The 26,775-nt window shown below is 42.2% G+C and overlaps 1 protein-coding gene across 1 annotated transcript; it reads left to right on the forward strand.

Moving 5' to 3' along the window:
* Positions 1-3,725: 3,725 nt before the first annotated feature.
* On the forward strand, positions 3,726-26,775 carry LOC141106100 (beta-microseminoprotein-like). The gene is made up of 4 exons (XM_073596535.1): positions 3,726-3,834; positions 10,897-11,002; positions 13,237-13,336; positions 26,425-26,775. The coding sequence occupies exons 1-4, from the start codon at positions 3,802-3,804 to the stop codon at positions 26,552-26,554; spliced, it is 369 nt and encodes a 122-aa protein (XP_073452636.1). The 5' UTR covers positions 3,726-3,801; the 3' UTR covers positions 26,555-26,775.

The following is a 26,775-nucleotide window of genomic DNA, read 5'->3' on the forward strand; positions in this document are numbered from 1 at the left end:
GTGTATATTAATTGGTTTGTGCAAAAGTTTTAGCGTCTGCAAACTATGGTATACAGTATATACTGGAATTTACGCAGCTATGACGATATACTGGTAATGGCGGTGATCACCAACTTATAGTGGGCTACCATTACTGGACGTTCCTTTGTCACCCTGTGAATGCTGAGAAATGTATTCCTGATTGAATACAAATAGCTCCTTTCACAAAGGTTCTACCATTTGAGAAAGGAGCCTAGGTGGCTCAGAAACGTGTAGCCAATCCTATTTTGATTTATAGCGACATATGATGTTGCTTATGGTCCATCCATGCTCTCCACAATCCTGGGCTTTCTGATCCCTGGATTTTAGCCTGCTTCCTGGTTTCTTCCATGATCTGGCCATGGCGGTGAACTGAGTGCTTTACTTTTCATCCACATAGGTAGTATGCCGAAAAGACTCCATGACAGGCACTATATTCTGCCACGTTTGTGAGTTGTTTATTGCCTTTTCATTGTTAAAGTCTTTTTAATGCTACCTTAAGGTGGATGCCCTCTGGTGTTCTTTTCTTATCATTACGGAGAATTCTTCAGTCTGTTCTGAGGTGCTGCCACAAGTGTATAAAGATTATTGTTCATCCAAAACAGACTATTTCACTTTATATTACCTATCTGGAACTTTTTGTGCTCCCATACTTTTCACCCTTGGTCCATTACTTAGCCACACTAAATAAATCTTTTTCTTTTTTTCCCGTGGTGTGTGAACTTGCTATGGTTCAAATTAAAGTATGTGTGACCCCTTACCTTGTAAATCATTCCATTCAGATTAAAATAGAAATTTAAGGCAAACATTTGTGTATACAGTACATATATAAAAAAATGACATACATTTTTTAAATTTCTTTTAAATTTTTTTATAAGTGATCATATAATGCAAAAGGGTTGTGAAGGGGTGGTAGTGGAGAAGCAGTAGTACATCGATCTTCCAAGCAAATGCAGGGAGTGGGGGTCAGCACAAATCTGATCATACTAAGGTGAATGTGCTCTCATGCGTGGTCAATTTGAAGAAAGGTACACACATATGCGCTGCAGGAAACGCAGTGATCCCTGCGCATTTCCTGCACCACATTGCAATCACACTGTGTTTGTGATTTGCTGCAGATGCCAATGCAAAGTTAACAACTAAGGCTTTTGCCAAAACGCATCTGTTGTTTTGCTTGTCACTTTTTGCAACCAACTATTAAAATCGCTATATGGACTACAGAGTTGCCGGCTCAAACCTTTTACTTGTTTCTGCTGTAGTGTGTAAGAACACACTGAGTATGAGCACCTGAAAGAGGATCTTGCAAATTGGACTGGGAGTTCCCCATTGTGTGCGTTGTCTCTCTTTAAACTTACCCAAAGTTACTGACACCCCAAACGCATCACAAATGCAGTGTGATTTGGCTGCACCAGATCGCAAAGTACAAAACAATCTCAGTGCGGCTCCAAAAAAGGTGCCTGAATAGGCTCAAATTAATCGCACCACACTGAATCACATGTGAATTGCACAGAAATCTGGTGCAGTTCCTGTGAGATTCACATGCGGGTTATAGTGTTATAGGGTTATAGTGTAAACCGGGGCTTTAATAGGAAAGCAGGGGGACTGGCAGGATTACCAGCTATTTTAAAAAGGAAGCAATAGAAAGAGAACAGGATACTTTTTAAACACAAGTACATGGTACAGCAGACACATCAGGAATATGAAATGCTGGGGTAACATATTCTATAATATTCTAATAGCACGGGCACCCCTGGCACTGCCCAAGGGCCCCAGGTGCATGGGGGGCTACTGAAGTCCCCGCCCCCCATCTCAACAGGGGGAATTGCATGTGTTTTGAGTGAGTGATCAGTGGGGCAGGTAGGGGAAATAACTGGAATTGATCCTTTTAGGCGTTCACTATAGCAGCTAAAGGATGTGCCACAAAAGATCAATTCCAGCTATTCCCCTTACCCGTCGTACTGATGGCTATCAGATTCCCCCCTGCTCTGCTGCCTGGCCCCCCCTGTTTGCTCCCTCCCCCTTTGCAGCGCTAACAGTCCTATCCTCTCCCGCTGGTAGCAGGGGGTTCTTCAGGATAGAGAGAGCAGGGAAGGGGCCGGTGACATTTACCAGTCCCTTCCTTTTTGGTACTGATCACTTACTGTGTTCATTCATAACTGAAGCATAGTAAATTATTTGTTATGCTTCAGTTTATGAAAGAACAGGAGCCTCTATCTCCTTTTCATTCATTTGCAGTGCAGCTGAAGCTGGGGAATGTGTTTCCTCAGTCCCTTTCTCTGTCTCAAAAGTGATACTTCAGAGTCTCTAGACTTTTGATATTTCACTAAAGACCCCCCCAAACAGAGTTGTGAAAAAAAATGTAAAAAACAAATATTACATTTAAATTAATTAAAAAGAAAAAAACAAAATAAATTGTAAAAAATAATTACAAAATTGCAAAAAATCTGACTAAAATTCCTAATCAGACAAAAAAGTCACATCCAGTATGTAGTATAATTTAGCCACACCCATTGTTTACCACGACACGCGCTCCGCAGGTCACCATCTCCCTGGTAGGGGCCCCAATGCATTACTTTTCCTAGGGGTCCATGATGCTGTTAAGGTGGCACTGCTTTAGTACACTTTGGGGTTGATATAAAGGCAAATATGCTGTTCACTTTGCAAGGGAAGTTGCACTTTGCAAGGGAGTTTGCCCTAGCGCTTAGACCCCTTTCACACTGAGGCATTTTTCAGGAGCTTTTCGTCTTAAAATAGCGCCTGTAAAGCGCCTGAAAAATGGCTCCCCTGCAGACTCAGTGTGAAAGCCCGAGTGCTTTCACACTGAGGCGATGCACTGGCAGTGAATGCCCAAGTGTGAAAGCAGCCTTAGTGAATGTGATGAAGCTTCTCTTTGCAAAGAATTCCCAATCACATGCTAGGAAAAAAAAAAAATTTTGTTTGCACATTATTGGATGATGGAAGTCAGCAGAGCTTCACCACATTCACAAAGCTCTGGGGCAAATTCCCTTGCAAAGTGCAAATTTTCCTTGCAAAGTAAACAGCCGTTTGCCTTTAGTAAATAAAACTCTCTGTATACCCTGATTGCCATCCTTCGTGCTTGTGTGATTTGCTGTCTCTACAGTCAGTGCTCCTCCATGGGCTACTTTGTCTATGTGGTCAAAAGACTCTTTGTACACCTTGCTATGACTTTTTTTATCTTCAGTTACATTGCATTGTTATTGTATTACTGCTAAATATAGATATTTGCAGCCTGCTTTGTGTCAATTTATATTAATCAATTATGATGAGTGCCACACACACACGCTTTATAGATTTTTTTGGGGTCTAGTTTTCGCTTCAAGTCCTAGTTTGGAGCACCAAGTGGTGATGATCTTGGCTGTTGCTATAGGTCTGTGTGTGTGAAGAAAAAACATTTGTTCTGGTTTTGGTTAGTCGAAAAACAAAGACTTAAAATCAGATTAAACTTGAGCTCTACTGCAGACCACATTTTCAAACATTAGTACTGGTGGTAGCACAATGGACACACCTGTTCGAGGATTTAAGCCTTGACATTTCTCTGATTGCACAACTATATTATTTCATTGAAAACCACAGGTTCCAAGAGTTCCCAAGAATATTACAAATTGACACTGGCATCCAAACACCGCTCTGTCAATACATGTCCTTGTCCTTCTCCATCTGACAATCACAGCGTCACTTATATTTCTTAATCCTCACTGGTGTGGCAGACAATTTCTCACCATCATTCATACTATATAAATGGTGACTTGTGAATGATCAGAGATGGGCCCTTGCAAAAACAGTTGTGCAAAAATGGTGAGTCTAATGGTTTTTGAAGTAGATCTAAACGGGATGATATTTCGTTTTAAATCAATAATTTATTAATTTCTTTCATAAATAATGATTTTCACTTTTCTGCATCTCAGTACTGCTGATCTCCTGCAGTCTTTTTTGTTCAGGCATTTCCTGTCTAAGTGCACTTGCTCCAGTGGCAGCTGCACATCATTGCTTAATGCCAGCTTACCAGTTGTGACAACAGTGGACCATACTTGTACAATGTATGTTGGTACACTGCTGGTAGTCTCCACCAGGGGTCTTCACAAGGTGCAGAGGTGACAGAGTGAAAATGCAGGAACACACTGGGGATGATTTATTATAATTTTAGAGTGAAAAATCTGTTGCAGCTGTGCATGGTAGCCAGTCAGCTTCTAACTTCAGCTTGTTCAATTAAGCTTTGACAAAAAAAAATGGAAGCTGATTGGTTTCTATGCAGAGGTGCACCAAATTGTGTGCTCTCCAGTGTTAGTAAATCAACCCCACTAAAACAGGAAGTGTCTGAACAATGACTTTATGGCAAGGTCACCAGGTATTATTTTAATCTAAAAAGGCTAAAGTCAACTTTAGACATTACATTTGGTAATTTGGTTTAGACTTTAAATGGAATGTGTGGCAGCTCTGTACATACATATTCCAGAATGGTCAGGACTAAAAAATATCAGTTTAAATTATTTTTTATGTTAGTCATAAAAAATATGAAATATTTCATTTTAATATTTTGCATTCTATTTACCAGAAGGAGCAGCTCTTGGCTCCTTTCCACACCTATTGCAGGCTCCAGCGACAAATTTACATACAATGGTATAAGTGAATGATTCATGCCAGTCATGGGTGTGTGCAGCCTATTGCATTAGGGTGTGCACCCCCAAAGCTCAAACACACGTGTGTGTGTGTTTATATATATATATATATATATATATATATATATATATATACACACACACTCCTAATAGTAAAGGTAAACAGACATTTTAAAATTGAAACTTTATTAAATAAACACATTTCTACGTATTAAAACATTTAATTAACCCCTTAGTGATGGAAGGCAAACCAAATGATAATGCCTGAACACAATTTTGCAACTTCACATGTGGTAGTAAAATCGTACATATCATAACTAGTTTGTGTATCCAGGTGAATTATACTTTTTTTTATACAGGACATATTGGGTTTTCTTTTGTAGGTAAATGGTAATGAACATCTCCTGATTTGTTTTATATTATCAAGGAAAACTGGCCCAAAATAGTAAAAAAATAATATTTTTTTAAATTTAGCTGTATATTTCTTGCTGTTACAGTAACTTGCCACCAAAGGATAGCCCAAAATACATTTTCCTGCTCCTGACGATTTCAGCAATACCTCACATGTGTATGTTATTTGTTGTTTGTATTTGGTTAAATTAGGAGAATCATGGACTTTACAGGCAACAATGTAAAAAAAAACTATTTTTATTATAACAAACGTACAAAATTTCTTAAAAGCATATAAAAAAGAATACAGACTTACATAAAAGATATCAGCACATCCAACTCTAACCGAAAGACAACTCCGCCATTGGATTCATACCATCCGGCAGGTAGCTTGTTTCCAGCTACACAAATGGGATTTCTTGCTGTGCAAGACCTGCATTTAATCATACTCAATACTTTAATCATAACCAATTTCTGACCATATAGCCCATAAACATTATAACTGACTATCCAGAGCCATATCTCTTTATCTACCATCATTATGTGTGATTATATGGTACGTGCTCACTGTTTGAGATGACATCCTAATTTTGTGAGCTTGTTACAAGCCATTCTAGTACTTCTTCCCCATGTGTCTGCTGGACTGCTCATATCGAGGAATCGATCCTCGGGCCACTATGTGTATATATATACTTACAATTGTGAAAAATATTGATAAGCTCCTGAAGAAGCAATATATTGTGAAACATGTCGAGCTTGCATTCTCAAAACGTTATCCTGCTCCCACTCTGCTAAGGGATCTTCCCAGTAGTTGTTACAATTATCGACCCTGGCCCAGCGATTAGAGTTGGACGTGCTGATTATCATTTATATAAGCCTATATTATTTGTATAGGCGTTTGAGAAATTTTGTAAGTTTGTTATAATAAAAACAGTTTCTTACATGGTGCCTGTAAAGTCCATATTTCTCCTAATTTAACCAAATCTTAAATAATAGGATGTAGCACTTCTTATTATTATTTATACAACCACAGTACCATCCTGTGGTGGTGTGTTTGCATTAGTTTGTCTGATTTGTTGTTCATACCCATAGTAGGGCCCAGAAACAATAGTACACATTTTGCTTTTTTTCTATTCAGAAGAGAAAGAAAACACATCGGTCAGGTGACCGGGAACTGATACAAAATATGTAGCGTAAAAGCATATTAGAAAAAAAAAAAGCATAGAGATGACATGACTTTCATAACCTTTTTGTAAAACTGCTGATGTATTTTATAGAATTTACTCTTTAGAATGATGAAACAGAACTCTCAAAGTCATGGACTTACCTAAGTACTTTCTGTGAGTAAGGGAACTTGATTGGACAGCGGTTCCCACCAAGCTGGCTCCCTTCTTCTTCTCTAGATGGAATACACACATACCTGTCTATTAGACTCCACCATATTGTGTCACAGATACTCCAGGCCTGAGGCCCACCCTCTTCACAGTACTCACAAATTCCTGACCAGAGGCCTGTTCTCCTGAATAATTAATGTCCACACAAAATGTCTTTTCAAAGATTTACTGAAGAACAACTTGCATATCACATTGACATAATGATATTCCTCTTCACAGTGTACAGTGGAACCTTGGATTACGAGCATAATCCGTTCCAGGAGAATGCTTGCAATTCAAAGCACTCGCATATCAAAGCAAGTTTCCCCATAGCAGTCAATGGAAATGAAGATAATATGTTCCACATTGACTTTTATTGCATGCAATACCGCATGTGGCCAGAGGTGGGGGGCGCCGGAGAGCCTCGCAAATACTTGCAAATACAGCTCGGCTGAACTCGGAAACCCTCAGAAAGGCTCGGAAACTGAGTATTTCCGAGTGTTTCCGAATGCTTCTGAGTATTTCTGAACGGTTCTGAACAGCTCCAAACTGTTCTGAGTATCACCGGTGCCCTCGCACCCAGGGGCGGATCCAGAGTCTAGTCTCGGGAGGGGCACTGCCAGAAAATATATTTTTTTGGGGTACATCTATCGGGGAAATGGCTGGTGTTGGCGCTTCAATCATCACGGCACCATGGTTGTTATGGTGTCAGGATGACTGAAACGCATTATTACTATTATTACATTGTTATAAAAAATTAAATAGTTTAACTCACCATAATGCAGAATCAGTGGGAGCCCCGAGTGTGTCACTTGCCACGTCGCCTGCCACATGTTGCGGATTGTCTCTTGCCACGTCGCCTGTCACCAGATGAAGATTGTCACTTGCCACCTGCTAAGGTGGTCTCGTGTGTCCCAGAGACAGGCAGCAGAGAGATGTTGTAATCCCCATTAGTATAGAATCCCCCCTCAGTGCAGAGCCCCCATTAGTATAGAATCCCCCCTCAGTGCAGAGCCCCCATTAGTATAGATCCCCCTCAGTGCAGAGCCCCCATTAGTATAGAATCCCCCTCAGTGCAGAACCCCCATTAATATAGAATCCCCCTCAGTGCAGAGCCCCCCATTGGTACAGAATCCCCCTCAGTGCAGAGCCCCCCATTGGTACAGAATCCCCCTCAGTGCAGAGCCCCCATTGGTACAGAATCCCCCTCAGTGCAGAGCCCCCCATTGGTACAGAATCCCCCTCAGTGCAGAGCCCCCCATTGGTACAGAATCCCCCTCAGTGCAGAGCCCCCCATTGGTATAGAATCCCCCTCAGTGCAGAGCCCCCATTAGTATAGAATCCCCCTCAGTGCAGAGCCCCCCATTGGTACAGAATCCCCCTCAGTGCAGAGCCCCCATTGGTACAGAATCCCCCTCAGTGCAGAGCCCCCCATTGGTACAGAATCCCCCTCAGTGCAGAGCCCCCCATTGGTACAGAATCCCCCTCAGTGCAGAGCCCCCCATTAGTACAGAATCCCCCTCAGTGCAGAGCCCCCCATTGGTACAGAATCCCCCTCAGTGCAGAGCCCCCCATTGGTATAGAATCCCCCTCAGTGCAGAGCCCCTAATTGGTACTGAATCCCCCTCAGTGCAGAGCCCCCCATTGGTACAGAATCCCCCTCAGTGCAGAGCCCCTAATTGGTACTGAATCCCCCTCAGTGCAGAGCCCCCCATTGGTACAGAATCCCCCTCAGTGCAGAGCCCCTAATTGGTACAGAATCCCCCTCAGTGCAGAGCCCCCCATTGGTACAGAATCCCCCTCAGTGCAGAGCCCCCATTGGTACAGAATCCCCCTCAGTGCAGAGCCCCCCATTGGTACAGAATCCCCCTCAGTGCAGAGCCCCTAATTGGTACAGAATCCCCCTCAGTGCAGAGCCCCCCATTAGTATAGAATCCCCCTCAGTGCAGAGCCCCCCATTGGTACAGAATCCCCCTCAGTGCAGAGCCCCCCATTGGTACAGAATCCCCCTCAGTGCAGAGCCCCCATTGGTACAGAATCCCCCTCAGTGCAGAGCCCCCCATTGGTACAGAATCCCCCTCAGTGCAGAGCCCCCCATTGGTACAGAATCCCCCTCAGTGCAGAGCCCCCCATTGGTACAGAATCCCCCTCAGTGCAGAGCCCCTAATTGGTACTGAATCCCCCTCAGTGCAGAGCCCCCCCTTAGTATAGAATCCCCCTCAGTGCAGAGCCCCCCATTGGTACAGAATCCCCCTCAGTGCAGAGCCCCTAATTGGTACTGAATCCCCCTCAGTGCAGAGCCCCCCATTGGTACAGAATCCCCCTCAGTGCAGAGCCCCTAATTGGTACTGAATCCCCCTCAGTGCAGAGCCCCCATTAATACAGACCTCAGAACAGCGCGGACCGGAAGATACACACAGCCGTGTGTGTCCCTCGAGCTCCTCCTCCTCCTGTGTGAATGTAAACAGAGAGGAGGGGGAGGCGGCTTCAGTCCACTGCGCTGAGGCACACACACAGCGCAAGACCTGAGAAGCAGATCAGGTCAGCGGGCGGTGTTAGCGGTGCGTGCCGCTACCTACGGGTGTCACCCCTCTGGCGGGTGTCACCCGGGTGCGGACCGCACACCCCCGCACCCACCTAACAACGCCATTGCCGCTGTCTGTCTCTACGGAGCCGCCCGGCGGCTCTTTCACCTATGGAGCCGCCGAGCCGCCCGGCGGCTCTCTCAGTTACGGAGCCGCCCGCCGGCTCACTCACCCGCATTTCTCGGAGGGGGCAATTGCCCCGTTGCCCCCCCCCTGGATCCGCCCCTGCTCGCACCTCTGGCCAAATGCGGTACTGCACACCACATTTTACTCGTTAACCGAGGTTCCACTGTATAGCACAACAATCCCATTAATATGACTTGTTGAACAGCAGCCACCTTCCCAAACAGTATATTATAAGTTCCTCAACTATGGGTCATCTCTTGGGATGTACTGCCAGTCCCAGCCCAGAAAGCCTCTACTCTCCAGACTACAGACCTACAAGATTTAGGTCAGGGGTAGCTGATTTTTTTCTGCCTTCTCCATTGCAAGTCCCCCAACATGGGTCCTCATCTCAAGCATCTTGTCAATCTGTCCCATAGGAGACTCTCTCTCTTGCATAGATCAAAGACCTACATGATATTGGTCAGGGGTGACCTATTGACATGCTACCATCAGCTCTGGGACCCACCCACAACAGATAATAAAAGACAGAGACTCCACCCACTAACATCACTGGGGTGGGGTGAAAGAATCTCTAAAAGGGCACTACACCTGCCAACACATGTAATATATCTTGCTTATTATTAAAAGACAATGGAGTTGATTTACTAAAGGCAAATATCCTGTGCACTGCATGTGCATGTGTTCTAGATCTGAGGGGAAGCTCTGCCGATTTCAATCATTCAATCATGTGCAAGCAAAAAAGTATTTTCATTTTCCTTGCATGTGATTGGGTATTCTTTGCATTTTCCTTCTTATTATAATCAGGACATGCTTATTATAATAGTGCATGCTAATAAATATAAATCTATAAAAAATAATTAAAGTAAACTACTCTATAGATAAGGAAGGATATAGGTATAGAAACATTGATTTATCTATATATTATTGTATTATATTTGTCTATTCATACTTAAAGTATATCTATTTGCTTTTTTATATAGATGCGGGATGGGTTAGAACCTTGTACATTTTTTTTTTGCTTCCATTCCTATTAAGGAGAATTCCCCCAAGAGACACAACAGTGAGGAGTTCATTTCTAAAGAACTTGCATAGCCATTCGTCCACTGAAAGTGCATGTACATTCATTCTATGTGAATGGGAGAAAAAAAGCTTTTATTATTAGGCTATATTCTTTGGTTTTCAATTGAAAATTGTTGTTTTTTAATGTAAAATACTGCATTTGGTCACTAGATGAAGAGAATTACCATAGAAATGTCCTATAAAACTTAGCTCTGTCTAGTGGCCAAATGTGGTATTTTCTATTTAAAATCAATAATGTACAAACCAAAAGTGCAGGATGTAGCCTAATAACATTCGTTTTTGGCCCCATTCACACAGAACAAACATACATGCCATTTAACTGGGTGAATGGCTATGCAATATCTTTACACATATACCCCTATCTTTCTAGTTGTTGCCTAACTTGTAGCTTAATATTGATTATTAAATAATCAATATGGAGAAGAACTCCCCTGTCACAAAACTCCACAGACCTTTGCGCTGTTTTATAATAAGCCTTATAAATAATCAAAGGAATTGAAGACAAAGAGCTCCAAATAAGAACTTTTATAAATATCAACCTCAGTCTACCTAGCACATTGCTGTTTACTATATGAAATATACTCAGCAATTTTTATCCTGTGTGTATGTGATAGTATGCATGTCTTCCTCCCTGTACTGAAAGGAAAAAACATTGATGTTTATGATCTTTTCATTCATCTTTTGCAGAGGATCCTTTTGACAGTGTGTATTGTGCTCGTAGTTTCAGTGGCACTGTCCAGTGCTGTCTGTACACAGGATAAATTAAACATGGACTTTAAAACAAGAACTAAAGGTAAGTACCAGAAAATTTACATTTTGAACCCTGTAACTCTATTGGGTTTTACTGGCACAACCATTCACAAGGAAAAGTTTTGCTCACTTTCTCTACTTCTCTGTAGAAGTAAATTCCATAATTTCCCACATCTCTTTTATTTGTACACTAATGCCATGTACACCCCGGCGGACTTTTCGACAGACTAGGTCCAACAGTCTTTCCGACGGACTTTGCAGCGTAGGTCCGTCGGACTTTCAAATGAACGGACTTGCCTACACACGATCACACCAAAGTCCGACGGATTCGTACGTGATGACGTACAACTGGACTAAAATAAGGAAGTTCATAGCCAGTAGCCAATAGCTGCCCTAGCATCGGTTTTAGTCCGTCGAACTAGCATACAGACGAGCGGACTTTTCGACCGGACTCGAGTCCATCAGACAGATTTGAAACATGTTTTATTTCTAGGTCCGTCTGACTTTTGGGAAAAAAAGTCTGCTGGAGCCCACACACGATCGAATTGTCCGCCGGACTAATCCCGTCGGACCTAGTCCGCCAGAAAGTCCGCTCGTGTGTACGCGGCATAAGACCCCTTTCATTCACACTGGAGACACTTTTCAGGTGCTAAAGGGCTAAAAATAGCGCATGTAAAGCACCTGAAAAATGCCTCCCCTGCAGCCCCAGTGTGAAGCCCAAGTTCTTTCACAATGGAGCGGTGCGCTTGTTAGAAAAAGTCCTGCAAGCAGCATCTTTGGAACAGTTTAGGAGTGGTGTATACACCGCTCCTCCACCGCCCCTGCCCATTGAATTCAATGGGCACCGCTGCCGAAGCGTGCTTACAAAGCGCTTCAGCAGCGGCGCTTTTCAGGCGCATTTAACCTATTCCTCAGCCGCTAGCGGGGCTGAAAAGTGCAACTAAAACATCCATAAAGTGCCGCTAAAACTAGCGGCACTTTACCGCTACCGCGGCCGTGGCCACGCTGTGTGTGTGAAAGGGGTCTAAAAATCACAGTATTGCCATGCTTGTGCACAAGTCCCAGCATACATCATGGGAGACAGAGAAATAAAATCTCAAATGCCTGTAAAAGCAGCTTTGTTTTTTTTTTAGCTGCAGTATGCATGGGCCCTTACAGATCTCCTTTTATTCTGTACTGGTACAATTTCCAATATGCTCTGCTGGTTTATCTTTTAGTTGTATTACTGGCCACCTGCTTTAAATTGTGTTTTATATCTGCCTGAAGTTCAGCTTCAGCACCATTTCCCTCGATAGTAAAGGAAGCCTGAGCACATTCCACATCCCCATATTTCACCCAAGCTGACTCTTTGATAAATCAGGCCCTTTGAGTGATACACAAGTAGTATTCTTTCCCTGAAATGTTCACCTTTCTGATGACTGACAGCCCTTTAGTAATTCAAAGTGTAAGGCCAATGGCTGCTTTCATTAGTAAGGACAAAGCACCTGATCCTAGCTGCCTTAGATAAGCAGCTCTTACATTTCCCAATGCATTTGTAGGGCTGGTTCACACTGCCCTGGACAGCTGCCGCACACTAAACTGCAGCGGTTTAGTATGCGGCACCTGTCTGTTCTTGCTGCAGTGAGCCGTTGGTAGTGGGCTGTGCGATGCGAGCACGTCAAACAGCTCCCTTTTTTTGTACCAACTTTATTTGAAGTGCACAAAAGTGACACTTCATTCATGTCACTGTACACTGTACAGCAGCATGCTGCGTTGCACTGTTGTACACTGACATGCGATTCTGCATGTCTACAATTTATTGCATCTCATTACACCTCTGGGGAGTGTTACAGTGTGAATAGGACACATGAAAAAAACAACTGTTTTCTAGCAGTGACCTGTGTTCATCCACTGCGGTAAAACGTATGTCACCACACTATGGGGTTGATTTGCAAAATCTTGTGCAGCTGTGCATGGCAGCTAATCAGCTTCTAACTTCAGCCTGTTCAATTTAATTTTGACAAAAAAAAAAAAAAAACTGGAAGCTGATTGGTTTCTATGCAGAGCTGCGCCACATTTTGCACTCTCCAGTTTTAGTACATCAACCTCTGTGTGTGAACAGGTGCTTATCCAGCCATCAAGATGTGTTGGTTGCCTTATTTCTATTATTTCTGCTTCAATTCTATTATATAATGCTCCTTTCTGGGAACATTCTCACCATCCTCTAACCTTTGACCCCATCCCCCAATTCATCCCTGCTGGAAAATTAGCCTTAATCCATTATATTTCTTCCTCTAGGGTGTATGCACAAAGGTACATTTCATGAAATAAATACCAAGTGGACTGTCAAATGTGAAGAGTGCGAGTGTTCACAGAGTGGGCTGTACTGTTGCAACAGGTATGATGTCAAATGTATTCCTGAATGAGAAATGAAAATAGGTTTTCTTATTGTTGCACAAACTCACAACTGAAAAGGAGTATACTCGGCTTCCTTATTCCTAAACATCCTGCCAAACCTGCCAAACAAAAAATACAGTAATTCATTTAAAAAAAATTACATTTGTAACAAATGGGAAAAATGAATAATTCATACATTTAGGGTTGTCCAATTGAAGTACAATGCTACAGAACAGAGGTGTAATTAGAAATGACGGGACCCTAAAAAGGCAATGGTAAGCAGTTGGAAAAATGCCCCATGTGATTGGTCAGTGGGGGAGAAAAAAGCCTAACGCCACATTAGTGGTCAGGGGGAAAAATGCCCTGCTGACAGTGGTCAATAGGAAAAAAGTATGTCCTGGTGTCAGTGGATAGTAAGAGAAAATTATGTTTTGGTGTCAGTGGTCACTAGAAGAAAATGATGTCCTGGTGTCAGTGGTCAGTAGGAGAAAATTTACACAAGACAGTGTTTTATTTAATATTATATACCTGGAGGAGTAAGCTGAAGAAACAACTAGCCCAGGATGTCTGCAATCTAAAGCGCAACTGACTTCAAAGCTTTATTTGTTGGGGTCAACAACACTCCATGAGTGTAGGACCATCTGAGGGAGCACATTTGATGATTTAAAGTTTGAAGAGGGGAATAACTTGTTAATTACATTTTGCAAGTTGTTCTAGTTTTTATTTATTTTAACCTATACAAGTTTATTTGATGGACACTTGATTATATACAGTCAGGTCCATAAATATTGGGACATTGACACAATTTTAATCTTTTTGGCTCTATACACCACTACAATGGATTTGAAATGAAATAAACAAGATGTGCTTTAACTGCAGACTTTCAGCTTTAATTTGAGGGTATTTACATCCAAATCAGGTGAACGGTGTAGGAATTACAACAGTTTGTATATGTGCCTCCCACTTTTTGAGGGACCAAAAGTAATGGGACAACTGGTCAAGTAATGGGACAGATGAGACCAAGATCAACTTGTACCAGAGTGATGGGAAGAGAAGAGTATGGAGAAGGAAAGGAACTGCTCATGATCCAAAGCATACCACCTCATCAGTGAAGCATGGTGGTGGTAGTGTCATGGCGTGGGCATGTATGGCTGCCAATGGAACTGGTTCTCTTGTATTTGTTGATGATGTGACTGCTGACAAAAGCAGCAGGATGAATTCTGAAGTGTTTCAGGCAATATTATCTGCTCATATTCAGAAAAATGCTTCAGAACTCATTGGACGGCACTTTACAGTACAGATGGGCAATGACCCGAAGCATACTGCAAAAGCAACCAAAGAGTTTTTTAAGGGAAAGAAGTGGAATGTTATGCAATGGCCAAGTCAATCACCTGACCTGAATACGATTGAGCATGCATTTCACTTGCTGAAGGCAAAACTGAAGGGAAAATGCCCCAAGAACAAGCAGGAACTGAAGACAGTTGCAGTAGAGGCCTGGCAGGGCATCACCAGGGATGAAACCCAGCATCTGGTGATGTCTATGCATTCCAGACTTCAGGCTGTAATTGACTGCAAAGGATTTGCAACCAAGTATTAAAAAGTGAAAGTTTGATGGATGATTGTTAATCTGTCCCATTACTTTTAGTCCCTTAAAAAGTGGGAGGCACATATACAAACTGTTGTAATTCCTACACCGCTCACCTGATTTGGATGCAAATACTCTCAAATTAAAGCTGAAAGTCTGCAGTTAAAGCACATCTTGTTTGTTTCATTTCAAAACCATTGTGGTGGTGTATAGAGCCAAAAAGATTAGAATTGTGTCGATGTCCCAATATTTATGGACCTGTCTGTGTGGACTTCTGTTGATATATGTCTTTCTGTATCAAAAGGATTTGGGTAGTGAGTAGGAGAAAATTATGTCCTGGTGTCAGTGGTCAGTAGGAGAAAATTATGTCCTGGTGTTCATGTTCAGTAGGAGGACATTATATCCTACTGGTAGTGATCAGTAGGAGGAAACTATGTCCTAGTACCAGTGATCAAAGGAAGGAACAAAATGCCCTGGTGTTAGTTGTCAGTAGGAGGAAAAAACGTCACATCAGTGGTCAGTAGAAGGAAAAAAATGCCTCAACATCAGTGGTAAGTAGGAGAAAAAAAAAGCATCATCAGTGGTCAATTAGAGTAAAAAAATGGACAGCTTGGAGTCTTGGACCAATGGTAAAGCACTATTAGCCCCAGCTGTCCAATAAAAGGCACATGCCCCCTTCCAGCCCAGCCCTCTTAATTACAAGGAAATACATGTGTTTATGGGTATAAGATTTACCCACAATCCCATGTTTTTCTCACACAGTTAAGAGGGAGAATGAGAATCTTTTGCTGCTGAAAAGGTACTGTTTTTTAATCAAGCTAAATCATATATTATTATGCTATATGTTATAACATAATAATTTATTATTTATCTATTTACTGTGAAATTACTAGTTGGAAGTTATAACTTCCAACTTCAGTAATTTGTCCGTTAAGCCACCTGCTTGCGTACAGTTTTTTAAAATATAGTACATTTCCTTAAAAACAATATATAATAATTATTTGTATATTGCTTATGGTAATTAACCCCTTGCCACCCAGGCCAATTCTGACACTTTTCTCCTATATGTAAAAATCATATTTTTTTTGCACAAAATGACTCAGAACCCCCAAACATATATATATATTGTTTTAGCCGACACCCTAGGGAATAAAATGATGGTCGTTGCACTTCTCTCCTATACATACTGTTCACTGTCATACCCTCCACACTCCTCTCCTGTACATACTGCTCTCTGTCATACATTTCTCTCCCACACATAGTGCCTGCTGTCATACCCCCCACATTCCTCTCCTGTACATACTGCCCACTGTCATACATTTCTCTCCTGCACATAGTGCCCGCTTTTATACATTTCTCTCCTGTACATAGTGCCTACTGTCATACCCTCCACAATCCTCTCCTGTGCATACTACCCACTGTCATACCCTCCACACTCCTCTCTTGTACATATTGCCTGCTGTCATACCCTCCACACTCCTCTCCTGTACATACTGCCCACTGTTATACACTTCTCTTCTGTACATAGTGCCCACTGTCATACCCTCCACACTCCTCTCCTGTACAGATTGTCTACTGTCATACCCCCCACACTCGTCTCCTGTACATACTGCTCAGTATCATACCCTCCACACTGCTCTACTGTACATACCGCTCACTTTCATAAACTCCTCTACTGCATGTAGTGCTGGCTGTCATACCCTTTACACTCCTCTCCTGTGCACACTGCCCACTCTCATACCCTTCACACTCCTCTCCTGTACATACTGGCCCCATCATACCCTGCACACTTCCCTTCTGTACATACTGCCAACTGTCTTTCTCTCCTCACTCCTCTCCTGCACACACTGCCCCCATCATATCCTCCACACTCCTCTCCTGTACATACTGCCCACTGTCATCCCCTCCACACTCCTCTCCTGTACATAGTGCCCACTGTCAACCCTCCACATGCCTCTGCTGTGCATACTGCTCACTGTCATACCCTGCACACTCATCTCCTGTACATACCGCCCACTGTCATACCCTCCACACTCCTCTCCTGTACATAGTGCCCACTGTTATACCCTCCACATTCCTCTTCCTCACCTGTACATACTTCCCATTTTTATACCAACCATACTCCTCCCCTATGCCTCTTACCCACAAAATCAGTTCTTTAAAATTATATTGAATATCCTCAATGTTACCAGCTCTAGAATGGGCACACTTTTGTTAGTTCAACTAAAGGAAATCTTCTCAGTCAACATATTTGTTCTGCCCATTATTACTACTCATTTAGTTTTGTGATTACTATTGTGATGTAGAGAGGAACATAGGGGATGTCAGCTACTCTAAATATACCACTGGTAAAAAAAGAGTCCCTGAAAATGGATGTGATTTTGCAAAATTTATCCAGGCTTGGATGTTTTTCTTGGTAATAAAAGGCTTCCATCTTGCCACTCTACCCCATAGCCCAGACATATGAAGAATACGGAAGATTGTTGTCACATGTACCACACGGCCAGTACTTTCCAGATATTCCTGCAGCTCATTTAATGTTGCTGTAGGCCTCTTGGCAGCCTCCTTGACCAGTTTTCTTCTCGTATTTTCATACATTTTGGAGGGACATCCTGTTCTTCGTAGTATCACTGCTGTGCCATATTTTCTCCACTTGATGATGACTGTCTTCACTGCGTTCCATGGTATATCTAATGCCTAATTCTGAACACAGATAAATCCCCAGTTATAAGAGGGTGTGCACACTTATGCAACCACATTATTTTAGTTTTTTATTTTTACTCCCCCTCCCTCAAAGATTTCAGTTTGTTATTCAACTGAGTTGTACAGTTTATAGATCACATTAAGGCCTCATTCACATGAGGCGGATCCGCTCAGCAGAGTCCGCCAGCTCAGCAGGAGATCTCTCCGTTGATCTCCGCTAAGCCGACGGATGACAGGTCCGTCTCTGCTCATTAAGCGGAGAGGGGCCTGTCAGAGCGCCGCTGATTCCTATGGAGTCATGTGACATCAGAGGGGGCGGGGTCATCTGGTTACGTCAGTGGGTGGCCCCGCCCTTGCCTATATAACAGCTGTCACAGCTAAAAGACAGCAGTCGCTGGAAGGCCTCCCATGGAGGCCTTCCAGTTTTTTTTGTTTTGTTTTTTTTAATTTTTCAGGTCCGTCGAGCAGCATGATTGAAGATGGATGGACATCGCGGAACACTTTTTTTTTTTCTTTTAATAGGAATTGTCAAAATCTATCTAATGTGGTTTTTACTTTTTGACACTTTTTTTGGTGAATGGGTAGGGGTAAAATGTATCCCATACCCATTCACATGGGGTGAGAGGGATCTGTGGGCCAACTTGTTAAAGGGGGCTTCCAGATTCCGATAAGCCCCCAGATCCGTCGAGCGGCGTGATTGAAGATGGACGGACATCGCGGAACACTTTTTTTTTTTCTTTTAATAGGAATTGTCAAAATCTATCTAATGTGGTTTTTACTTTTTGACACTTTTTTTGGTGAATGGGTAGGGGTAAAATGTATCCCATACCCATTCACATGGGGGGAGAGGGATCTGTGGGCTAACTTGTTAAAGGGGGCTTCCAGATTCTGATAAGCCCCCACCCGCAGACCCCCACAACTACCGGGCCAGGGTTGTGGGGATGAGGCCCTTGTCCCCATCAACATGGGGACAAGGTACTTTGGAGGGGACCACAAAGCACCCTCCCAATGTTGAGGGCAAGCAGCCTGGTATGGTTCAGGGGCAGGGCGCTCACTCGTCCCCCCCTTTCCTGGCCTGCCAGGCTGCTTGCTCGGATAAGGGTCTGGTATGGATTTTGGGGGGCCCCATGCCAATTTTCTTTTACATTTTGGTGCAGAGTTCCCCTATTTAAATCTATGGACTGGGGGGGAACCCACGCCGATTTTTTTGTCTTGATTTTTCTTCTATATTGCCGGGAGCAGGCAATATATTACAGCAACGAGCAAGTTTGAATGACCTTTTTTACTTTAGAAGTGTCATATTGCTGCGGCATTGTTGTACACATCACACAGATGCATCACTTTACAGGCAGACTAAGGGGACCCCCCAGGCACGATATTTAAAGGCATATTTCACTTTTATTGTTTCACTTTAAGCATTATTAAAATCACTGCTCCTGAAGAAACGGTCGTTTTAAAAACTTTTTTTGCATTGATACATGTCCCCTATGACAGTACCCAGGTCCCCATACACTTTTTATGACAATACCTTGCATATAAAACTTTAAAATTAGCACTTTTAGTTTTTTATGTTCGTCTCCCATAGACTTTATTAGGGTTTGCATGTTCGCAGAAATTTTTTGCCTGTTCGTATATTCTGGTGCAAACCGAACCAGGGGGTGTTCGGCCCATCCCTAATGCTGAGCTGTATACTCCTGGCACTATGGGTAGAAGCAAGTGGAATACAGGGGACAGAGTGGGTGGATTCTATAAGGGGTGGGGCTTATAAGAAGTGGGATGGGTGTCTGGCACGCCCATCCTAAAACTTCACTAGCCACCACTGCTTTAGAACCACGTTAAACAAATACAAATACACTGTTACAATTCAAAACTGTGTTTGCAAGTTATATTAATGCAGGAGTTGCTGTCAGTACAGCTGAGAGACAAAGCGGGACCTGGCTGTCAAATTGACAGCTAATCCCATACTTCAATCAAATGTTATACAAGTCCGTTAAGAGACCTTCTGGATATGTAAAAAGGTTGACCATATGTTGTTTAGATCTACCGTATTTACATATCCAGGAGAAGGTCTTGACAGACTTTGTATAACACTCGATTCTAACTAGCTCTGGAATATAATTCACCATAAAATCCCTGTCTATGGAATTTTCTGCAATATTCAGCCAGGAGATATAAATTATCATCTTATAATCGGAGGAGGTACTCGCATATAATTATTGATTTTGCTGACACATATTGTACCCCCATCGGGATACATACATTCAAATATCTATATATGTGCTAATATATTTTTGTGTTTTCTCCCCCTTTTTCTTCTGGGAGAGGAAGTTGTTTATACAACTTCCCTGCAGCTGCCATGGTTGTGTGTATTTTTAATAATTGGCCAATTATTCTTTTATGAGATATATAGTGGGTTTTGTATTGTCTAGATAGTTGTGTTTAATAAATTTGATTTCTATATTTCTATACATGTGTCAGATCACTGGGTCCTTTTATACTTATCTATGGATACAACATACAGAGTGTATACTTGAGGTTGAGCTCAGTCAGGCTTTTATGTTTTCTTTTTCTCACATTACAGATTCCTGCACTACATACACTATATTTTACATGACACATTTCTGCACTATATACACTGTATTATACATTACAGACCTCTGTACTCTATACACTATATTGTACACTACATACATCTGACCCCAGTGTTATTTGTCTCAACAGTTGCTGGTAGTTAAGTAATCCCTGACTATTTTAATGAAGTTCTTCTTTAAGGAAGACTCAGACAAAGTGTTAGCCCTGTGTCTGTTTTTGGTGTAAACAAAATCATATGTTTTGTATTTTATAAAATGATTGTGCTGAGGTTTATACGTGTCTGTGAGACTCTTCTTGTGGCACAGCAATCTATGCATATTCTATGGTTATAAGAAGGCTTTTGTTTTATTTAACCATGCCCCTTAAGCCCCTCTCTCTGTTAACAAACCTTGTTCACACCCACTCTTTGCCACAGCGCGCATAGCGTACCGCATTTCTTTTTTACTTCATCTGCTCAAAGGTGCCTCAGGTCTTTTACAATCCTAACAACATCCCTGGCACTATGAAAACCATGGTATAGCAGAGAAAAATGTTAGAAAGTCCTTGTTCCAGTTGTCCTAACTACAGCTACTGATCCCAGTTAGCTCTCTTCAGGCCATGCCAGCCCTCCTGTTTGCAGCTGCCTCTTTCCACTGCCCCTTCCACAGTCCACTCCTCTAGTTCTGCACCTATCTTTGACTGCAAGCTCCCAGTCCTCCCAGGTGTGCCTCCCCAGTCCTCCTGACTGTGCCTCACTCACCAGCCCTCCTGGCTGCGACCAGTTGTTCTCCCTGGAGTCTCTCAGCAGTGCACTTTCCCTCTGTCCTCGCTCTCTCTTGTGCCTCCGGTCCAGGACCTTTTCATGTGTTCTTGAAAGGGGTCCCGACTGCACCCGAGCCCAGGCCCTAGGTCACCCCCTCCCCCCAGACTGGGGAACTCCCTCTAAGACCCCGACAGCCTCAGCACTCTCTCACTCCAGCTCTTTAACTGACAACTCCTCTCCAGCTGGGCTGACCCTGGGTATTTGAGGAGGCCTGCCCCCAGCAAATCCAAGTTGAGGATTGGTCAGGGCTCCCCAGAACACTCCATGTGGCTTCATCTCCCCTCCAGCCTCTCTTGCCAACCTTCTGGAAAGAAGTAGGAGGTCCCATTGATGTCACCTGTGAGTCACCCAGCACCACTCTGAGCCACTCCCAACCCAGAATGAAAACAAACAGGCCTAGCAACCAGCCAGGCCTGCTCAAATTTACCTAACCTCTCTAGCACACTACTAGAGGGTGCTACACATATACAGTGCTGTGAACAGGTTTTTGCCCCTTCCTGATTTCCTGATTTTTTATTTTTCACATATTTCTCACACTTAAATGATTCAGATCATTAAACAAATTTTAATATTTCACAAAGATAACTGGAGTAAATCCAAGATGCAGTTTTAATTATTATTTCATTTATTAAGGGAAAAAATCTGTTTAAACCTGCCTATGTGAAAAAGTAATTGCCCCCTCCCATGCTGAATCATGAATGAACTGTGATTAACCACAATTTTTTGGAAAGCTGAGTTAAATTTCACTTGCCACACCCAGGCCTGATTACTGTCAGACCTGTTGAATCAAGAAATCACATAAATAGAAGCTGTCTGACAAAGTGAAGCACGCTAACAGATCACAAAAAGCCACACATCATGCCACAATCTAAAAAATTCAAGAACAGATTAGAAACAAAGTAATGTACATGTATCGGTCTAGGAAGGGTTTCAAAGCCATTTCTAAGGCTTTGGTACTGGAACTCCAGTGAACCAAAGGGAGAGCCATTATCCCCAAATGGAGATAATTTGGAACAGTGATGAACCTTCCCAGGAATGGCCGCCTACAAAAATTACTCCAAGAGCATGACGACGACTCATCCAGGAGGTCATAAAAGAACCCAGAACAACATCTAAAGAACTGCAGGCCTCATTGGCTATGGGAGAGTTCCAAGGCCAAAGCCACTGCTGATAAAAAGAACACAAAGGCTCATCTCACATTTACCAAGCAACATCTTGATTATCCCCAAGACTTTTAGGCAATATTCTGTGGACTGATGAGACAAAAATGTAAATTTTTGGAAGGTGTGCGTCCCATTACATCTGGCATAAAACGAATACAGCATTTCATAACAAGAACACCATACCAACAGTCAGACATGGTGGTGGTATCATGATTGTCTGAGGCTGCTTCGTAGCTTCAGGACCTGGACGACTTACCATAATTGATGGAGCCATGAATTCTGAGCTCTACCAGAAAATCCTAAAGGAGAATGTCCAGCCATCAGTTCGTGACCTCAAGATCAAGTGCACTTGGGTTATGCAGCAGGACAATGATCTGAAACACAACAGCAAGTCCACCTCCAAATGGTTCAAACAAAGCAAAATTTAGGTTTTGGAGTGGCCTAGTCAAAGCCCAGGCTTAAATCCAATTGAGATGCTGTATCAAGACCTGTAACATGCAAAACCCTCCAATGTGGCTGAATTAAAACAATTCTGCAAAGAAGAGTCAGCCAAAATTGCTCCACAGCAATGTGAAAGACTCATTGCCAGTTATCGCAAACGCTTGATTGCAGTTGTTTCCGCCAATGGTGGCACAACCAGTTATTAGGTTTAGGGGGCAATTACTTTTTCACATAAAGCCAGGCAGGTTTGGACAGCTTTTTTGCCTTAATAAATAAAACCATCATTTAAAAACTGCATTTTGTATTTACTCAGGTTATATTTGTGTAATAATAAAATTAATTTGATCATCTGAGTCATTTAAGTGTGACAAATATGCAAAAAAAAAAAAAAAATCAGAAAGGGGCAAATACTTTTTGACAGCACTGTATATTGCAGGGAAGAGATAGAATTCCTGCCCAGTATTTATTACTGCTTGTTGTCCCTATTGAGCAAGACTTTCTTTACTTTCTTCATGGTCCCCAGGATATGAAATGAGGAGAATCTCTGCAACAGATGTACATACAGCAATGACTTTGTTGTTAAAGAGGAGGTAAACTTCCTTTACTGACATATAAATATAGGTAAGCCTATAAAAAGGCTTACCGATAGGTAGTGTAAATATCTCCTAAATGTGCATCTTTTAGGAGATATTTACATTACCTACAGCCAGTGAAATCACTGGCGCACGCGCTCTGAAGGAACGGCGACCCGTGCGGTTCCTTCAGAACACTGTGCCATTAAGGGCGGCTCCCGTGTGCAAGCAGAGCCGGAGCCCGCAAACCCAGAAGAAAGACAGGTGAAGATGGGATTCCCTGCAGTGCTGACATCGCAGGGATGCATACTAGCACATAATGACTTTACTTTGCAGGGGGAAAAAAAAAAAGGCCAGCGGTAAACAACCGCTTTATTAGAGAGTTAAATGGTTAGTAACCTTGTTTAGAAGATTCCTCTTACTTCCTCTGCTGAGGTCTGGAAGTTAGAAGAATTTTCTCCATTAGGGCCACAGATAACAAGAAAATGTTGAATCTTAAAACAGAACTAAACTGTATCTGAGCAGCACAAAGTGAAAATGCTATTTAATTCATTTTTAATTTTTAAAGTAAAGTCACCCATTCATCCATGTCTCCATGCTTTATTTTATTGAGAAATCACTTTGGAAAACACCCCTGAGCATTGCTAGCCATGGCCATCTTGAGCAAGGGAAGATGACTTAAGTAGCATTTACTTTCTGGAATCCATCCACCCTTAGGCCAGGCATGCAGGTAAGAGGTTATGCTTAGCTGAGAAAGCCCCTCCTCCCGATGAAAGAAAAAAAAAATGTCCATGAAGACGCCTGGGATGTATAACATCATTTTGGCCTAGGCCAAAAGCCAGGAAGCAACTGAAAAAAATGTAAAATAAAAATAAAAACAGTAAATATAATATACCTTCATATCTATTTACTAATGCTAGCAGCATAGGGATTAAAATAGATAATGTTGATTGAGAGAGTTTAGCTCCAATTCAAACCTCCCTTATACTATCAAAGACTTAAAAAATGCTTTAGGATCACAAATAATCAGTCCAGTCCTAGTGAATTACAGATGTGTTATGGGATGTCACAGGTGTAAATGTTATTCCTCCTCAATTCAGTTTCCAAAGGATCTGATCTGGTATTGTTCCAGCTTCTCTGATTACATATCTGTCATCAGACAGGAAATGTTCTTTTCCTGCCATACTAATGCCCCGTACACACGGTCGGACTTTGTTCGGACATTCCGACAACAAAATCCTAGGATTTTTTCAGACGGATGTTGGCTCAAACTTGTCTTGCATACACACGGTCACACAAAGTTGTTGGAAAATCCGATCGTTCTGAACGCGGTGACGTAAAACACGTACGTCGGGACTATAAACGGGGCAGTGGCCAATAGCTTTCATCTCTTTATTTATTCTGAGCATGCGTGGCACTTTGTCCGTCGGATTTGTGTACACACGATCGGAAATTCCGACAACGGATTTTGTTGTCGGAAAATTTTATCTCCTGCTCTCCAACTTTGTGTGTCGGAAAATCCGATGGAAAATGTCCGATGGAGCCCACACGCGGTCGGAATTTCCGACAACACGCTCCGATCGGACATTTTCCATCGGAAAATCCGACCGTGTGTAGCCCCGTAAGAATGTGGAGGAAATGTGAATCTAAAGGGATCAGAACAATGCAAAGGGCTGGGAACAGAGAGATGACTCAGATTTATACACCTTATTCCCTGTTTTTTCACCTCCAGCTACATTTTACTGGAGGTCTGTGTATCAGTATACATTTAGGTTGATTTATTAACCACTTAACGACCATCCACATTTTTCTGCAGACAGATGGCCGCTGTAAGCAAAGCGATGTACTGGTACATCGCTGCCTACTTTCAGGTTTAGGGCGTGGATGAGGGATGAGAAATTGAGAGGTCATTAGTAAAAAGCAGCACACTGTACACACATTACACATAGTTAGGCTCATATTTAACCCCTTAATCTCCCTAGATGTTGAACCCCTTCCCAGGCAGTGTCATTAGTACAGTGACAGTGCATATTTTTAGCACTGATCACTGTTATAATGGCACTGGTGATGTCAGTGGCAGTTAGTCAGTTCCCCCAGTGTCAGTTAGTGTCAGATTGTTTGCCGCAATATCGCAGTCCCTTTATATGTCATTGATGGCCCCATTAGTAGTATTAAAAAAAAAAAAGAATTCCAGTATATATACCATAGTTTGTAGGTGCTATAACTTTCAAGCAAACCAATCAATGTATACTTATTGGGATTTTTTGATAAATAACATGTAACAGAATACATTTTGGCCAAAGTTTATGAAGAAATTAGATTTTTTCAAATTTTTTTTTCCTCAATATGTTTTATAGAATAAACAAAAAAATCCTGTTTTTTTGTTTTAAAATTTTTCATTTTTTTTTTTTTCGTTTATATCGCAAAAAAGTGGTGATTAAATACCACCAAAAGAAAACTTTGTGTAAAAAAAAAATTATATCAATTTTTTGGGGGTAAAGTGTTGCATGACCATGCAATCGGCAGTTAAAAGCACAGTGCCTATACCAAAAGATGGCCTGGTCATGAAGGGGGTAAAATCTTCCAGAGCTGAAGTGGCTATGGGAGTTGAGAATGTTCATTTAGCTTGGTGAATAAGGTGAAGCAGTATTTACTTTGATTATTCAATCAAGCAGTGGCAGCTGGTGTTTTTTTTCTGGAGGGGGGCGGCAAACAACCACCCCTCCCCGATCGCATCCTGCAGCACCCCCCCCCCCACGCTGTCGGTCAGTCAGGTCACGGGAGAATGATCAGTGTGACAATAGTGGATACTCATTCGCTATTGTCACACAACTGGGTGTGCCCCGAGCCCTCCCTTTTGTGAAACCTATTAGAGCCTTTGGCTCTAATCACGTGCTTAAAAAAAAAAAACAAAACATTTGAATCCATGCGTCTGGTGTCCCGCATGTAGATTAGGTGGCCGGATGCATAGATGGGGGGGGTGACGCCCAAGCGCCCCTAATGGACGGGCCGCCTCTGCAATCAAGTGTAAGCAAAACTTCTGTATCTTTTTTGGTTTTCCTTGCAAATGATTGGATATTTAAAGTGAATACCATTCCATTTCACCTTATTGAATAAAGCAAAGTGATCATCCACTTGTCACTCTTTCCAAAGAGAGAACTCTATACTCCTTTAGTAAATCAACCTCATTGTTTACACATTATTGAGTAAAATTTATCTTCTCTTTGACAGTGTTCTTGTACCATCTGGCTATGACCAAGAGGCATGTAACTCGATGTTTAATGAGGAATCATGTACCTATGAAGTGACCCGAAAAGATGACCCATCCATTCCATGCGAGTACAAATCAATGAAAGGGTAAAAGATCCGACTGCGGGGCTTCAATACATCAGAACACATTGCACACCTAGATATCAACTACAAAACTAGCATTTAGCATTTCCTGACAAAAATCACCTGCCTTACAATAAATAATACATTTTCATTCTTGTTCTTCTTAACCATGTGTAGTACTGTAAAGGTGCAATGGTATTCTTCAAACAAATAACACTGTAATAATACATATTTTAAAATGATCTCTAA

This window comes from Aquarana catesbeiana, linkage group LG08 (assembly GCF_042186555.1).
Source record: "Aquarana catesbeiana isolate 2022-GZ linkage group LG08, ASM4218655v1, whole genome shotgun sequence".
Taxonomy (NCBI): Eukaryota; Metazoa; Chordata; class Amphibia; order Anura; family Ranidae; genus Aquarana; species Aquarana catesbeiana.

Excerpts from the sequence above, each read along its gene's own strand:
- LOC141106100 (XM_073596535.1), top strand. The coding sequence starts at position 3,802 with ATGGGCCCTTGCAAAAACAGTTGTGCAAAAATG. Across the intron at positions 3,835-10,896 it reads AAAACAGTTGTGCAAAAATG|AGGATCCTTTTGACAGTGTG; the intron begins GTGAGTCTAATG and ends CATCTTTTGCAG. Across the intron at positions 13,337-26,424 it reads GGGCTGTACTGTTGCAACAG|TGTTCTTGTACCATCTGGCT; the intron begins GTATGATGTCAA and ends TCTCTTTGACAG.